At 44.3% G+C, this 17,477-nt stretch overlaps 2 protein-coding genes across 4 annotated transcripts in view; one reads left to right on the top strand and one right to left on the bottom strand.

Moving 5' to 3' along the window:
• Positions 1-500: 500 nt before the first annotated feature.
• Positions 501-16,689, bottom strand: TNFAIP3 (TNF alpha induced protein 3). The gene is made up of 9 exons (XM_010379496.2): positions 16,387-16,689; positions 12,432-12,741; positions 8,765-8,955; positions 7,964-8,111; positions 7,633-7,803; positions 6,559-6,739; positions 4,460-5,379; positions 3,553-3,734; positions 501-2,778 (listed from the first exon to the last, which is right to left on the bottom strand). Exons 2-9 carry the CDS (start codon positions 12,724-12,726, stop codon positions 2,494-2,496), a joined length of 2,373 nt encoding a protein of 790 aa, XP_010377798.2. The 5' UTR covers positions 12,727-12,741; positions 16,387-16,689; the 3' UTR covers positions 501-2,493.
• The window catches only part of LOC104675027, a 41,522-nt gene continuing 39,673 nt past the window's right edge, over positions 15,629-17,477 (top strand). The window contains exons 1-2 of one of the 3 annotated variants that reach the window (XR_749717.2): positions 15,629-16,287; positions 16,988-17,288. Coding sequence is in view for 2 of the 3 variants with exons in the window: in XM_030928882.1 (XP_030784742.1) it covers positions 15,938-16,287; positions 16,988-17,186 (549 nt within the window). In the remaining variant the exon portion in view is untranslated. Of the gene's footprint in view, positions 16,288-16,987; positions 17,369-17,477 lie in introns of those variants that run through there. The other 2 variants (XM_030928882.1, XM_030928883.1) reach the window with 2 other exon arrangements.

Here is a 17,477-nt window from a genome sequence, read left to right as displayed (position 1 = left end):
TCCATTTGTACTGGATGGGAGGTGGGGATGAAGGCTTGCGCACGGAGGAATGTGTTATTTTTTTAATTTCCTAGTTCTGGCAGCCAGCACAGGCATGCTGCCTCCTCTGCTTTGTCTGACCCAGGAGATCTTACATCAGTCTTCCTTCCTCCCCACCTTCTTCTCTCTTTTCTGTCTTCCCTCCTCCTCCCTGTTGTTTTCTCTTTCTTCACTTTATGAAAGTTTAGGGCAGGAAGCTTAGAAGGACCACAGGGTCCTAGCATCCCTTTCCTCTTCCCATCAGAGGAAAAGTGCCCTTATTGTCAAGCGGGGCCTTGTGCTTGAGGACCGGGCCTGGACCTCATACAGTTATTATTTATGAAAAGCTGCCTTGCTACCATGGATGAGAGATGTGTGCATTGCTCAGGTGTGCCTCAAAATAAAGCTGCTTAGGAAGCACAGTCTTAATATCCGAGTCTTTCTTTTTCTTTCAGCATTCATCAATTGAAAACATCACAATCTGTTCTTAAATAATTTATTTTTTAATGTTGACTCTTGTGAAAACTTACATTTATTTAGAAATACTTGAAGAAATCCAACAAAGAATAGGTGGCTTTCTATTAGGGACAATTAAATGTGCAAATTTCAAATACTTTTTATAATAAGTATAAATAATTCCATTTTTTCACATTAAGAATGGAGATAATGATCAACACAAAATATTAAGGTATCAACTTTAAGAGAATTAGATGAAAACACTGAAGTTTATTTGATATCTTTGGAAAGAAATTATAAAGATTTGTCTGGGAAAAAACTTAGGGAGCTCTAAGGGGAAAGCGTGTCTAATAATATGAGTAAAGGCTGTGTAGAGCTATAGATCACATATATTTTCAGGTCATAAGCACAGACCCCAAAATGACAGCCTTTATCTCAGGGGAAAATGCATTTTCCCTCCTTTTTTTTTTTTTTTTTTTTTTTTTTCTAGAGCAAATATGACAGCAACCACAAAGCACACAGAGAAACTGTAAGCTAGCAACAGAAAGAGATTTCCTCATACTCATGGTTACTGGCTTTTGCTGTCCCAATACCAGGGTACCATGGGATGCAAGGGACTTCCCAGCCCCCCAGGACACAGTGTTAACACAGAAAATAAAACCATCACAAAAGGCCATATCTTTCCCTGTGACCATCCCCAATGTCATCCCTGCTCCTTCCCTATCTCATCTCCAAGGAGGTAGGACACTCAGAGGCATTAACAGAACACAGAGGATGGTTTTTTACTACATAGCTGGAGTTTCATAAGGAGAAGCACGAAACTTTGATGAATATATATACCTTGGATGCAATTCCTTCTTTCCCGGGGAGGCAAGCAAAGTGTACCAAAGAGGCCAATTTACCCGCTGTGGTCAGGAACTTGCCCACAACCTGACTCAAAGCAAATATGTTCTCTCAAGAGGACACTGCAGTGTTTTCCCCAGAGCTGAAGAAATATCTTCACTTAAATAATCTCGAAGTTTGTAATAAAATAAATAAAGTGAATTACACAAACAGGACTAGAGCTCCCTTTAAAAAGGCAGCTGGTTGAATTTATGCAAGCAGTGTATATACAAGCTCATGCCCCAACAACAACCAGAAAACAGGTTATTATTATTTAGCCTTCCTATTACACTTCTAGGGCAGCATTTCAATATAATTTAAAAAAAATCCCTCATACATAATGTAAGGGTATACTATACATGTACACACTTTTACTCCTCAGTTCAAGCTAACTTCTTTAGAAGTAAAGACAGTAATAACCCAAAGAGTTACACGTCTTCCCACTAAAATATTATTTTAAAAGGTGCATATTGTAAAGAGCAGCTTGTTTTTCTGTCAACGTGAACATGTTCAGTCTCAGCAGCCTCAGAATCACAGTCCATGGATGGTTCTGCATTTCTGCCGAGTCCTCAGGAAAGGACCCGGGCAGGTAGGGAAAAACCATGAACTACAAACACTCTCTGAATACGTCCATTTTCCCTGAGCTTCCTTGAGCTTCTTGCAGAGGGCCTCGCTGCCATGAGGATCTGGCTTCACATCTCTGAGAGATGCTAGGGGAGGGGAGGTGGAATGGCTCTGGCTTCTCCAACCCACCCGACTGCGTGTCTTTTCCCTTCTCAGCCAAGATGATGAAGCAGTCCTGATGGGCAGGGTGCAGGCGCCTTGGCCAGTCCCCGCACACCTTCCAAGTCCAAAGAAGTTCCTGGCCTCTTGCTTGGTAGGAGAGGAGGAACCTTGGGCTGAATCTGACATCATCCCTTGCCAGTTACAAGCTTTGCTTTCTAAGGCCACCTGGGCACACTCCCTGGTTACCAAACCTGAGCATCGTGGGCACCACAAAGAGCTTATCTTTCCTCTCCTGCTCAGACACCCTTGAGCCCACTGTTGCAGTGGCAGCTGAGGGTTCAGAGGATAGCACCATGATGACTGACAGCTCGAGGCCCCACTTCTTGCAGGAGGTGACCCGCCTGTTTCCGGTTAGCCATACATCTGCTTGAACTGAAAGCACTCATTGCAGTAGCCGTTGCACTTGGCATTGCCAAAGTGATCACAGGCCGGGGCCCGGCAGCGCTGCTTGGGGGGGTCTTCGGGGGCAGGCTCACCCCGCTGGGCCCCGGGGCCCATCCTCTGCTTGGGATGCTGGCACTCCATGCAGAGCTCCTCGCTGCGGCAGGCCAGGATGTTCTTGCAGGAGGCCCGGGTGCACTTGGGCCTTGAGGTGCTCTGTGTGGTTCGAGGCACATCCCTGCGCTGGCTCGATCTCTGAGTGGAAAGAACAGACAGACCATTAAAAAGTCAGGAAACTATTGCTCACATTTCTTAGGGAGAGCACAACGAAATCTCATTGGATAGTGTGGAGTCTACAAAGCGCTTTACCTGCCTGAGCAAGGGAACAGGAGAGCACTGCAGTCTATGAGCCAGAGCTCTTGAAGGATGTTTCCTTCCAGTCTCAAGGATAGCTGCCCTGGCCCCCAGGGAGGCTGAGGAAAACCGTCAAGCCTAAGTTGGCCTGCAAACTTTCCCTGGCTCTCTTCTGTTGGGACCAATAACCACTGTTCTTAGATAGCTTCTCTACCATTATGTGAACAACAGGCAACACACCTGTATCTGTCAAAGCTGGCTTTTCTGATGTACCATTAAGCGGAGGCCCCTGGGAAGCTCTGTCTGTTCGCTCCTTGTGATAAACGATTATTTAAGAAGGGCTGCTTTTTAGATGTCTGTGCTTCTCTTACAAATCAAAGAAGCCTCTGATCACTATCTGGCTTTTTGGAGGCTTGAAGAAGTTTTATGCAATGGCTGTGTTTCTTTGTTTTCAAATTCGAAAGTATTCTTGAGCATGAAAATCGGTGACAGCATTTCGGACCTGGGGAGCCACAGTGACATGGACATTCCCCTTCAGGTTCTGAACTAATCCTCTATCATGAGGGAACAGAACCTGGCAGAGACGAAAGCCTGCTTGTCACTGTCGGAAGCCAACGCTCCAGCAAAAAGTACCGGACACACGGGAGAGAGGGAAAACTCCTCAAAATGTCTCACCAGTTGCTCTTCTGTCCTTTTGGCCTCATGAAATCTCTGATTCTGAGCTTCAATGAAACACTTCTGGCAGTATCCTTCAAACATGGTGCTTCCAAGGGTGCCGCATTCCCTCCCCAGGCACGGAATGGTGTTCTGGAACCTGGAGGCTGTGGGACTGGCTTTCCCTGAGGCAGCGACAAAATCTACACAAGAGTGGATGCTAGTTAGTACCACATAGGGGTCACCCCACAGATACAGAGATGCTGACATTAGAGAAAAAAATGGGTTCCAAATACAGATTAGGCCAGCCTTAAATATATAGAAATATATATATGTACATATTTAAGTATATAAATTCAGCAAAAGAAATAATAACAACACTATTATGGAAACATCTTTGGCTTTACCAATCTCTCATTTTGAACTGGAAGCACTGATTGGTCACAGGAACAGGACAAAGAGCAGGCATTACCTGGTCACCCTTCTTTCAAATGAGAGATTTCCAAAACCACATCTGTTTCCTTACAGTGTCAGTAGACACTTCCTTCTCTCCAGTTACTACTCTTCAGATTTTAAGATTGTTCTATTATATGTAAGTTGCAAAAGAAATCTAGTTTAAACTTAAGACTGTCTTAGATATGCCAGACCTGAACGGTCTAGTAAAAGCAAATCCCATGAGCTCTGTCTACAGGGCACTCTGGTTTTTGGAATGTGATATTAGGAGCTGCTACAATCACGCAGTGCCTTTTGCCTCCATGGGCAGCTGGCAGGGCCACCGTGGCTGTCCCGTGCACAAGCCAGTAGAAAAGCACGGTAGGTCCTGACCACTCTGCCTGACTGCCCACACGGGATTTTTTCCTTAAAGGTCAGGAACAAAACCTCCTCTGGACAGTAGCTGCTATGTTAGGAAGTCAACCATTTCACTCACGTTTGTTTTCTCTGTACTCGATGAAACACAGTGTGCAAAAGCCCTTGTTTTCTGGAGTCCCAAAATACACGCAGCCAGCTTTTCTGCACTTGCTGGTCCCCGTCCTGTCTCCCGGAGTCCGTGCAGCTTGAGACAGGCAGCCAGCGGGGGCGTCGTTTCCAGCTCTGTGGCAAGAATGCGGGGAGGGGCTCCGGACGAGCTGTGAGGGATCTGACTTGGAACGCTGGTGACAGGAGGGAGGGAGGCTGGTGCTGAGGCTGGAGGAGGCCTCTGCTGTAGTCCTTTTGAAGCAAGTACTGCAGATCCCATTAAATGTCCTGGTGACATCCTGGAGGCAGGCTTGGCACTTCCCGGGATCCAAGTGCCTTGTGTGGTCTGCGGCGTGGCTGGCGTGAAGTTGCCGGGCGTTGTGGCAACGTTCACAAAATCCGTTGTGCTGCACATTCAGGGTGAAGGGGCAGCCGGGGCTCCTGCACTTCATGGCAGTGGTCTCACTGAACAGAAAAGGGCTGGGTGCTGTCGGTGGAGCAGAATGAGGCCCCCCAGCGGGCTCCTCGGGATTCCACGCTAAGGGCTCATAGGCTTCTCCCCGAGAGGCCCCGAGCGCCATGCCAGGGAGCCCCTCGGGGCCCGGCTTGGAGTTCAGCTTTGGGAGTTTGTTTTGATTCTTTTGCCGCCTCTCTGAGCACTCATGGCATAAAGGCTGGGTGTTCACAGACATGAAGAAGGGGCAGTTGGGCGTTTCACATTTTACATCCATGAGAGAAAGCTGGGGTAGGGAAGATTCCATGGGATTCTGGGCATGCATCTCTCTCCTCCCCTGCTCACTGTTTTCCTGCCATTTCTTGTACTCATGCTGAACAAGCTCAAAGTAATCATCTACCAGATTGATTTCTTTTGGTAAGTTAGCTTCATCCAACCTGAAGACCAAAAGGAAAAAATATGTATGAGACTACACAAAATCACACACAAGATTTTACATCATTAGCCTACAGAACAAAGTTTTAGAATGTGGATTATGGCAAGAATTGCAGAACCATTAACTGAAACGCAGGCCTGTGATGAAGAGCTCACACTTCACGTAACATGATCTGACACATTTCCCAACATGTTCTAGAGTCAAGAATGATGTCAGTTAGTTTGCTAAGACTTCCTTATTTTTAAAATCACAGTTTCATTTAATCAATCTTGGTCCATCCAAAAATTATAGATAGTTTTAAAACAAGGGCTAAAAAATAATCAGCTGACTCTTTAATTTCTCAGAGATCAAGTTCTGAGTAAAACATCACTTGGGCCATTCGTTTGGGACTAGTCTACTTTATAGTACAAACTCCTTTGGAACCTCAGGTTGGGTATTTTGCTATTACTAACTTTAAACTTGTGTCTGGTCTCCACCAGCATTAGCAGTCATGAGTAACTAAGATGCAGACACACTCAAAGGCACTTGTCTATTTACTGTTGACTCTGTAATTTGCTAATCTCCATGTTGAGAGACAGATTCTCTTATGGCCTCCTTGTCATCTCTTGTGCATCTCAAGTGCTCAGAAACAGGCATCTCTTTAACATAAAGCCAACGTTTAAAGGCTGGATACCTGCACAATGGGCATTCTGGGGCTTTCCTCCCATTCCATGTGGCAGAATCATGAGCTGCAACATGAACAATTCTACAGCCCCAGCTATGTCTGATGTGCCTGTTCTTACCAAGAAGCCAAGAGAGAAAGGTTTTTGTTTCCAAGTGTTTTCACTTGCTAGTCTTTTTAATACGTACCAGAGTAATTAAAATACAAAAACAAAAAACAACAACTATCCTTGATGTAAATGCACTTTGAAAACCCATAATTCTGCAATTCTGACTTTTGGGATCCAGATATCTAGGAAACTCATTATGGATAAATGACTTATTTCGATTTGAAACCCAAGTTAGTACGGCCTTACAGAATCCTCTCTAACCATGCACAAGGCTCTGAATTTGTTTCCCACTGGCAGAAACTGGCCACAAATCACTCTACTGTTGAGCTTCAGGGTGGCAGCAACTCAGGTGGCTGAGGTTAAAGACGGTTACAGATGACACAGAAGAGAGCTGAACATAAACTGCTTACTTTGCCGCATTGATGAGATGAGTTGTGCCATGGTCCCAGCCTTGGACAGGGATTTCTATCACCATTAAGTACTCTTTTAAGAGCTTCTCCTTCATCTCATTTTCAGGATCTGTCAAAAAGTGAACTTTTAAGTCTTCAAATCTTCCTCGGTCTCTGTTAACAAGTGGAACAGCTCGGATTTCTGAGGGAAAAAAAATAACACATAAGTAAAATCGTATTCTACTAAACAAGGCCATAGGTAAGTAGATCTCATTTTGAAAGTGTGTAAAATATATAATTTACAGAATAGAAAACTATTCTCAGCCACAGTTAAACCCAAAAGGGAAAACAAAATGTGCTACAATCTAATATAAAAATGCACTGTTTCCAGGAAACTCACAGAATATTAACCAGCCTGGAGGGGGTGGATCTTATTGGTTGAAGTCCCAGGCTTTAGAATCAGACTGACCTGAGTTTGAATCCTGGCTCTTGTCAAGTTGTGTGGCATTAGGCAGGTTAGTTGACCTCTCTAAGCTTTAACTGTCTAATCTGTAAAATCAGGCTACCAAGGCCTACATCTCACAAGAATGCTAAGAGGATAAAAATGCAATAAAATAATATATCCAAAGCACAGTGCTTATTCTACATGAAGCTATTAAAATAATAGCTAACAGGCCAGGCACAGTGGCTCATGCCTATAACTTTGAGAGGCCAAAGCGGTAGACTGCTTGACCTCAAGGGGTTGAGGCTGCAATGAGCCATGATTGTGCCACTGCACTCCAGCCTGGACAACGGAGGGAAACCCTGTTTCAAAAAGAAATAAAAAAGCTAACCTGACAGGCTTTACTTGCTCCATAACAGGCACTGTGTGCCTTAATTTATCATGTATGAAAGTGCTTTCCAAGTCATATTCAAAAAGATATGAGGGTATTATGAGTTACTGCTATTGCATTACTCTTACTAACCAAGCAAGTCACAGAACAATATATTTAAATAAAAATAATATACTTAAATAAGATTGTTTCAATAAGAAGCAAAAAAACCCCTGATGTTTCAGTGTCTAGTTACAAATCTGAATTAATGCAGTTTTCTCACCAGGCCCACTGTCCTTCAGGGTCACCAAGGGTACAAAATGATGGCTGTCATAGCCGAGAACAATGGGGTATCTGTAGCATTCCTGGGCAGGCCAGTGGAGAGGCAAGTAAATTCCACCCACTTTCAAAGGTGCGAAATTGGAACCTGATTCCAAACTTCTTAGCATTTTGTCTGTTCAAAGAAAGAGAAAGAAAAATGAGGCCCTTAGGTGACTTTCATCAAATTCCATTTCACTCTGTTACCTGAACTTTGGCAGTGTGGTTTTCTCGACGAGCCAAGCCATAAAGCTGAAAGCATTTAAGTACAGATATGTGATCTATAGGCATCTCACCTGAAATGACAATGATTGGCCTTCTGAGGATGTTGCAAAGGACAAATATGTGTATTTCTTCCAGTGAGTTGTACTGAAGTCCACTTCGGGCCATGGGTGTGTCTGTGGAAGCCATTTTGATAAGGTTGTCCCATTCATCATTCCAGTTCTAAGGGGAGGGGGTGAAAGAAAAAAAAAAAAAAAGCTTGAATGTACCCTGTACTAAAAAGTCATTCTGACATCACTCTACAATTATTCATTTATATAACTCAGCTTATTTTTCTCCTTTCATGAAACCATCATTCAAATGATCACCCTTTTTTCCCCATTTCTGTTTTCTTCCTTTACTTTTTTCCACTACAAGGCAAACTCAAAAGTTGGGGAGGACGGGGACAGCACCTGCTTTAAAAGAAAATCCCTGATGAGGTATCACATTGCAGCCCCTTATCCAAATGTTCACAAAAATTCCAAACTTGTGACTGAGGATGGTGAGGCACGTGTCTTAATCTTATTGGCTGGCTCAGCAAAGCTAAGGGCAATCAAACCGAAAAACAACAAAACACCAGTGGAAAAGGCCATGATCAAAAGACTTGCTGCTACAGGGAACAGATTCACAGCTGGGAATCTGCTAACCAAAAACAGGGCAAAAGCCTTGGGTGAGTCCCACTGGAGGTTTCTGGTGTTTTCCATTGAGTATGCTTCGCTTAGACAAATTCATGTGACCTAGTCCATCAGATGCCACCAGAGGGCAGGGACTCGTCCAGGGGTACCCTATGCCCACCATGGAGCTCTGTCAGTAGATAATCAGGGGGAAAAACATACCCGAGTATCATAGCAAAGCCCCGTTTCAACAAATTCCTGAGATTTGAGAGACTCCAGTTGCCAGCGGAATTTAAAGTTGCGTGTGTCTGTTTCCTTGAGCGCGCTGAACAGCGCCTTCCTCAGTACCAGGTCTGTGTCCTGAACGCCCCACATGTACTGAGAAGTGGCATGCATGAGGCAATTGCCATCACCTGAGGACAGAAAGGAAAAGAGAAGGAGTCAAGTTATCTGCATGGAAGGCCCAGCAAAGGTTTTCAGAATAAACCAGCCCTACTGCTATTCTAGTGGACTGAATGGTTTAATTTGGTTTAATTTCCTAGTCAAGGGCAAACTGATATTTCATAAGATGATGACAGCTTTAAGGAAAAAACAGTTCTTTTTATTCTTCTTTTTAATGAATGACACCAACTGCAAAGGAGCCAGGGGACCTTGGTTCTAGCTTACCTCTGCTCCTACCTAGTTTGGGTGACCCGGGGGAAATTCCTTGAGCTCTCTGGGCATTTTTCCTCTTTGTGAAATGAGGGCAGTGAGTGACGGTCTCTAAAGCCCCATTCCTTCCTACCATCCCCGATCTGCCGGGGAAGGCACTGGCATTGCTGCTCTCTAATTCTAAGGAAGCGCACACAAGGCAACATGCACAAACCAGGAAGAAGGCATGGCTTGCTAGACAGCTATAGTCTGGCTGTGACTCAATGGCAAATGACTTGACCATTCCACGTTAGCCTTTGGGCCCTGGGAGTTTCCTCTCCTGGTGTGTAAAGTGGTGTTGACAACACTGAATTACCTATGGCCTGCTAGTCCGGCTCTCAAAAATGCCTTATGCAAACCTGCTTGTTAGTAACTGTAAAGTACAAAAGTTAAAAATCACCTGGGTGTCTAAATTTGAAAATAATTCAGTGTTTAGGGCTGACATTTTGAGAAAAAAACAAAAAACAAAAAAACAAGTTTAAATGTATGCCATTAATTTGTGACATTTCCAGTTTAAAACTCACAATTCAATGGGCTGCATTTTTTTTCAGCCCCCAAACAATAAATATTTTGGGGGAATGTTTAAAACAAAAAACGTGCCGGGCGCGGTGGCTCACGCCTGTAATCCCAGCTCTCAGGGAGGCAGAGGCGGGAGGATAGCTTGAGCCCAGGAGTTCGAGACCTGCCTGGGTAATACAGCGAGACCCCGTTCTCCACAAAAAGGGAAAAAAAAAAAAAAAAAAAAAAAAGACAAAAACAAAAAACGTTAACTCCTTAATCTCCTTTGGCACGTGCAAAATAATTTTTATAAAGAAAAGTTAAACTGTTTCTTATATTACTCTATAAGTAGGGTAATAAAGTTATTTGAAATTTTATCAAATTGTAATGATAGTCAAACTGTAAAGAAACCAAAAAACCCTCAAATATATATCCACAGCCAGTATTCCTTCAATTTATACATTTAGAAAAACTAGCTAAGTATTCAAACAAATGAACAAAAAAGATCACCCAAGCCTTGTGTCTTGGCAGACGTGTAGCAATGATTGCATTCTGTTGAAATTTCCCCTTTGCAAAATCTAGAGCAAAGATAAGGCTTTTTTTCTTCTTGTGCTTACTTTCAGTTCTTTATTGAGATGCACCAGTATAAAATTCCCTAAGTAACATCTGGAATTCCCCAGTGCTAAGTTATTTGACTAGCAATTGAGCAACAGCTATTGTACTTTTTGTTCTGGTGTGTAGACATTTAAACTGCGAAGTGCACCCTGGACTTTCCAAGTGGGTGTGGTCAGGGTGAGCTGGAATAGGGCTACTCATTATACAAGTGAAATCGCTGCAGCCAATAGACGCTGGAATTTTTCACATGAAGTTTCAATTTTATGCCACCTACTCCCTTCCTCATTCACCACAGTCTCATATCCTCAAATGCAAACTTGTGAATCACCCCCTCCCCAAACAGATATTGCCTTTGAAGAACCCTCCTATCAAGGGAAGGATTAATTTTTTTTAAAAGGTGCTAATCAAAATCAAATAAAAAAAGTCATTTGTTTTCTTTCCTCCCTAAATATCTTTTCTTCCTTTTTTAGAATCTTAAGGAGTTTTCTTGAAAGTGAAGAAACAAAAGGATTTTGAGTCTAAAAATGATTTCCCAGAAAATGTTACGCAAATACACCTGCTTTTGTAGTTTTATTTCTAGTGTGGCTCCTTGTTGATTTAAATGACATGTTTGCAAAGTAAGTGTTTCCTATTTATATTCCTTTTTTTTTTCCCTAGTGGAAATAGAGCATTTCCTTTCTTAAGGAAATAAAGCAAAAAATCAGTTAATTCTCTTAATAAGGTTTTCCCCTTTCTACCACATTTTTAATTCAGCAGAATCTTTGTTTCTAACTCCCCCAGAGTTGACTCCATCTCTTTTTGGTAACAAATGTGAGAGGATTAAAACCACAAATTGTCAGGCACATAAACCCTGTGATGATGACTTCACATAATTACCTACTTCTATGTATCACTTAATTTAATGCCAAGAACAATGCAGACAGTAGCTATCCCCAGTTTTCTTTCTATGTATGTTTCTAAGAATCAGTGTTTCATAAATCTAGGCAAGATGTTGGGGTAATGTACAAGAGCCCCCAGGATCAGAATTTAAAATCTCATGTCCACCAATCACTCTAAGTTACCCAAGTCAAAAAAAGCCAAAGTTAATGTACCAATGAAGTTAATTAAGTTAGTGTTCTTATCGTAATCATTGTCAACAAGGATTTTCTTCCCTTGGACATATTATTTCTATTAGGATGGTTTGCGACTGTCACAGATATAAGGACCTGAGATTCCTGCTCTTATGTAGACTATGAGCATTTAATTGATCTTGTACAGTCTACTTGCTTATTGTCATAATTATCCACATCCATAGAGTAGAATTTTGTGCCTGCATGGAACAGTATGCTCTGACATTCCTGTTGATGCACATATTCTTACCCAAGGGAAATGATTAAAAAACAAAACAGTAAAGCTTGGAATAGGAAATAGCTACTAGTGGTAAAGGCCATTGGCAGAACAGCACAGACAGGAAGGAATTCAGTGACTAAGAACCCCTAAAAATAATGAAGCTGAAGTCTAAAATTCATGCTAAAAATTTCAGCTATCTATTTCACCTTGCAGGGCATGGGCAATAGAACCTAGGTCAGAGAGGAGGAGGAGACAAAAGAAGTTCTTCATGTCTCCAATAGCCATTCACTGGTTAACCCATAAAATGCTACCAATTCAAGAAGTGTAAGAACATCAAAAGCATTTTCTAATGACAATGGGAAACAAATGTACTACCAGTTTTCACACCATGCTTTCCTTTTGAACTTAAAGGCTTTTAACATTTCCATTACGGGCCAGCGAAGGGTATTTTACAGATGATTAAACATTTGCAAGAATGAGAAACAAATCGCCTAATTGGGGTATGGTGTTTACAAATGCATTCTCCAAGCCTCAATGTGCTCTGCAATATACGCAATCAGAAAATATCCTTAATAAATAGATTCACAAAACAAGTCTGCTATTATCACATGCCCCGAATAGAGATTCTATACTAAGGTCTCAATACTAAATCTCAAGACTGATTTGAGCTCGGGCTTGTGCTATTAAAGCTTGAATGGGGACCCAGCAGGCGGGAGCTATCACCCAGGCAAAAGAAGCACAACAGATCAAGTCTTACCGTTCGTTTTCAGCGCCACAAGCTTCCTGACTTCTCGACACCAGTTGAGTTTCTTCTGGCTTTCCAGGGAAGCCTGGATATTTTTGTCGATGAGGGCTTTGTGGATGATCTCCCGAAACTGAGGACAAAACTGGCAAGTTCTGAACATTTCCAGTGTGTATCGGTGCATGGTTTTAAAATGATGAATGATCCCATTAGTAGGTTTAAAAATATCTTCTGGAGTTCTCTCCCGTATCTTCACAGCTTTCCGCATATTGCTCAAATACAAAGCCTGAGGAAGGACTTGTTCAGCCATTGTGCTCTCCAACACCTGAAAAGGAAAGGAAAAAAAGCCATTCCATTAGCCTAACTTTAATACGACTCCTATATAGCTGCCTGCAGGAAACCCCAGTGTTTGATCTTGTCATTACCCTGATCTGTAGGCAAAAGATCTTAGCACCTCTACTCCTGGGATACTAGCTGGCCCCAGATATTAACTCACACTGGACTGTTTTAAGTTACATCACTTTAAAAGATTAGCCTAAACAGGAGAAGGAAGGCAGAGAGTGGGTACTGAGGAGGAGGGGAATAACCCGTGTTTTCAGTAACTTTTGTCAGGGAGCCAACCCTGTCTGTCAGCAACAGGTACTGCTCCTCAAAACCAACTTAAGCTCCCGTTTCATTCTGAGGCCACGCTGAACAGTGCTGGATTTGGGGAGTACCGGATGCCAGTTCAGGGCTCAACGTAGCCCTGACAAGTCTGTAGCTCCTCCCCTCAGACCACCACCAGGCAATCCTACTCTTGGGCCAAATCTTGAGTTGTCACTCCCTCCCTATGCTGGAAGGACAGTAAAATACTTTATGAAAAATCTTGCAATTTTATGCTGTCACTTAGGCTGCTAGCTGGTGTTTCCTCTTTATCCCCAAAGAAAAGTATTTATAAAGTGTTTATTCATAAAGTTTATTTTAATGTTTATAAAGAGTTAAAACCAAATGTTTTCTAATCAATAAAAAAGCCCATTTCCACCAAGATACTTCGCAATTTTAAGAGCAGTCAGCATTCCTTCAGAACCTCCCAATCGGACTTCATATCAGAATAAGAAACAGACTAACAATAGGCTAGGCATGGCGGCTCACGCCTTTAATCCTGGTACTTTGGGAGGTCGAGGTGGGAGGATCACTTGAGCTCACGAGTTTGAGATTAGGCTGGGCAACATAGTGAGACCTAGCTCTCTACGAAAACAAAAAATGAAAAACCACAAAATAATAATAGAACAATAAATTCTATACTTCTAAGAACAGATATTGGAGGTCAATCATTTTAACTCAACTGCCAATGAAATGTTATCATCACCCTCCAGGTACCAACACCGGGGCATGTCTGCCTGGCTTTTCACCCTGAAATCTTTAAGCATAATCAACTAGTAGAAGGAATGAAAGTCTAGAAGGAGACAAGGAAAGAAGTTTCCACCAGGAGGCCACTCTGGCAAATGAAGGAGGAAAGGCGGCAAAGACCAGCATCTACAACCCATGCCAACAGTGCAGAATGATGCAAGTTAACATGATGTGGGATCTCTCCAGTATGGAACAGTGTAAAAAGCCAGCTCTGATTCACTAGCCCTTAGTAGGGTGTCTGGCCACACTTCCTAATTTCCAAGAAGATGAAGAAGTTTTCAGAGCACAAAGACATTCCCTAGGAAATTTCACAGTGATTGTTAATTCCATTCCTGCAGCATCCTATTTGCCAGGGTAACTCTCCAGTTAATAAAAATGTTAAACCTATGGAAGAGGGAGGAGAAGAAATCTAGATTTTAGGGTAGTTACTCCTGCGTGTGTCTAGACTCTCTTAACACCATTGATAAGGTGGTCTAAATTCTTGTGGCCCACTCAAAGGGGAGAGGTTGGACTAGATGACCCAGGCTTTCTCCTGAGGAGTTTTCTGGTGATAGTTTTAGATTGGGATTCTTAATCTGATTGCTGGGAAAGGCATAGTGGGAGTCATTCTCTGGATCAGATGGTGCTCTCTTTTGATGTCAGACGTCCTCTACAGGTGGAATTGGGCAAAACTATAGCAGGACAAAAATAACGCATACACCTTTCCTTTGTGGCACAGCAAAAGTCTCTCTCACGATATCATCCATTCATCCATCCATCCATCCACCCACCCATCCACCCAACAAGCACTACCTGACCACTACTGAAGGCCAATCACCATGCTTGATGATAGGACTAAAAGTCAAAGATGACCTTATTCCCTTCCTTGAAATCACACTACCAACTTAGTCTGCAGCTAAGGCAATGGAGTTACAGGTACTGCTCAGATCCCACAGCCATTCAGGGGCAAAGTTTTGCCTAGGAGCCAGGTCTTTCAATACCTGCCCCTTGCAATCCCACAATACCAAACCTGTGGCTACAGTGCCTGCCACAATCAGATGGAAAGAGATAGGCAATAGGAAGATTTTAAACAAATGAGGTGTTATCTCTTTTTGCTTGTCTGACCCTTTTTTCTCTTCTGAATCTAAAGATTTTTCGCCAAAGATCTAAAATAGTGAGAGCTATAAACCATAGGGAAGACATGCAAATGTCAATATTGGATACCCCAGTGTGATCTCATTGGTAGGTTTAGCCTTGCACAGTCTGTAAAATTGCCTCCTTAGAAATCAAAACCCACTGTCCAAGTTTCCAGTTCTTGGACCTCTCTACACTTAAGATTAAAGAATAAATGTTTCAGATATATTATAAAGTGGCAAACAATGCAATATTACCCTTAACTATATTTTTTTTTCTTAACATTTGTTACCTCACTGTCTTATTTAAAGGTAATTTCTCAACTTTTGTCACTAGGATTCTACAGAACTTCTCCATTGCTCAAACTCTTCTCCCCCTTGTTTTATTTTTCCACTCTGGGCAGATATTTTTGTCTGCGTTGTGGAAATTGATGAATTATTTATCAACAAATACCTCATCCAAATTTGGGGATGTGCCTCTCCAAAAAATCAAAAATAGTACTAAGAATTGAAAAAAAAAAAAAAAAAAAAAAAAAAAACAAAAAATCAAAGCAGCACCTTAAACAATGAGAATGAGGCATTCATTGGCTGCTCAATAATCCAGTACATTAAGGTTGCGGGTCCAGAAGTCCCTTTGATTAACAATGGTTCCGCCAAAATGCTGCCCTGAGACACTTGACCAGACTGGCTTTCCAAGGCAAGAAGATCTGAGAAGAGGAGAACTGAAAACAAAGCGGGTTCAAAAAGAGTTAAGCTCCTTCCTTACTTAATGCCACTGCTTTCCTGAGAGGCCAGGTGGCAGGATGTGGGACGACACCGGCTGACAAAGACAGTCTAACCCTGGGGTAGGGGCTGGAGCAGGCGCCGGCGACCCACGTCTACATGCATACTTCTCTTTCACTGCTGCAGCTGGAAACGCTGGACCCCGCGCCAGGACCCCAGCCCCATGCACGGACCCCTCAGCTTCTGGGAAGCTGTCTCTGGGACTGAAGCCCCTCACCTCCGCCGGGCTGGCGGCCAATGCAGTACCCTACTCCCCGTCGGGCTGGACCCGCACAATTTGGGAAAAAGCCGCAGCGCTTCTGCAAGGTCTACGTGGCCATGAGCATGCAACGCTTGGCTCTCAAAAAGATACGAAAGGGGCAAAGCATCAACGACCACCCGATCAGAGGGCCCGAAGGGCGCCTCTTCACCAGTCAGCTGCTGCTTAAGTTCCGTGCATTATCCGAAAGGAACAGCTGGCTGGAGGTATCCAGGGCTGTCACTCCAACCTCTGGAGCGGTGACCTCAACTCCCAGCACTTCAAAACCCAGACAGAAACAAACATCCAACAAACTCCCACTCCAGGAGCGCTGCAAAACCAACGCCAGGTAGACGGTGCCAGCCAGGGGGTCGCTGCCCAACATGCACCCGCAGCCCTCGGCTGCGGTGATCCCGAGGCAGACGGCACTGGGAGGCGCAGTGGTTACCTCTCCGGGCCCCGCGATCCTTTCGCAAAGTCCCAAGTACGGGTCAAGGCAGCAGCGCCCAGCAGGCGGAGGTCCGGGCCGGGACCGGGCGGAGGCGACGCTCCATGGACGCCCGGGGTCGGGCTCGCTCGCTGGCAGGGTCGGCGGGGGGTGTGATCTCTCTTGGCGGCCGCTATCGCCGCTCCGCCCCCGCGGGCTCCAAGCTCGCTTGGCCCGCCACGAAGACTGCAGACTGCGCAGTCTGCGTTTCCCCGTTTTCAGTTGTATGCGGGTTGTAGGACCGGGGATTTCCACGGTACTTTCCAAAGTCACGTGACTCTCTGGGTAGGGCTGCGAATTGCGTCCCGCCGGCCGCCAGAGGGCGCAGGGGGCGAGGGGCGCTCGCGTTCTCCGCCCGCCCCGGCCTCCGGGCCCCGCCCCGCCCCCTTTCCCTGCCCCGCCCCGCTGCCCCGTCCCGCCCCGTCCCGGGAGAAACTCCCTCGCCCCGCCCCGGGGTGTCCCCGCGTGAGTCACCTGGGCATTTCGGAAGCTGGGGTCACGTCACATCCATGTGGAAATCGCGGTGATGGGAACTGGAAATGAAATAGGTTCTTTTTCGCAGTTGTTTTTCTGCAGAAAATCATCAACTGTGGAGAAGAAGAAGGGAAATAAGAAAAAAAGAAAACCCTAAAAACCACCCTGGCGCCCGGGCCCGCAGGCCTCGGCTGGCTCTGAAAAGTTTGGGCTGTGCACGTGATGAGCGCGTAGGCGGGAGCCCCAGACAGGACCCGGGCGGGGATTTCGAGAAAAAGCAACAGTGACAGCCTTTGGTCCCCATCTCTATTGTTCCTGCCAGCTCTGGACCCCAGGCTGCATGAGACGTAGGTCCCAGGGAACACCCGACCCCGTGGCCCCAGTCTTAGGTAAACTTAGGAATCAGAACAACATTCACCCCTATGCCACCGTTGCTCCATTTCCCCTTCTCTATTTCTGCTCACCAAGCATCCAGCTGACATTGCATTCAAGCAGCATTTCAGCTTTGAAATCGCTTCTAGTCCATCACCGTGCTTGCCATGTGTCTCCAAGGCTTTATTAGGTGTGTTTTTAGTTGT

Source organism: Rhinopithecus roxellana, chromosome 4, assembly GCF_007565055.1.
Source record: "Rhinopithecus roxellana isolate Shanxi Qingling chromosome 4, ASM756505v1, whole genome shotgun sequence".
In the NCBI taxonomy this organism is placed as follows: Eukaryota; Metazoa; Chordata; class Mammalia; order Primates; family Cercopithecidae; genus Rhinopithecus; species Rhinopithecus roxellana.
Note: the sequence above shows the minus strand (reverse complement) of the source record. Positions and strands in the feature narration are given on the sequence as shown.

What these genes read in the sequence shown, in the direction of transcription:
- TNFAIP3 (XM_010379496.2), bottom strand. Translation starts at nt 12,726, where the DNA reads ATGGCTGAACAAGTCCTTCCTCAGGCTTTGTATTTGAGCAATATGCGG. An exon ending in CGAGTACAGAGAAAACAAAC is followed by an intron (nt 3,735 to 4,459) that starts GTGAGTGAAATG and finishes ACTCTTGTGTAG; the next exon opens with ATTTTGTCGCTGCCTCAGGG. An exon ending in AAAGGACAGAAGAGCAACTG is followed by an intron (nt 2,779 to 3,552) that starts GTGAGACATTTT and finishes CTTTCCACTCAG; the next exon opens with AGATCGAGCCAGCGCAGGGA.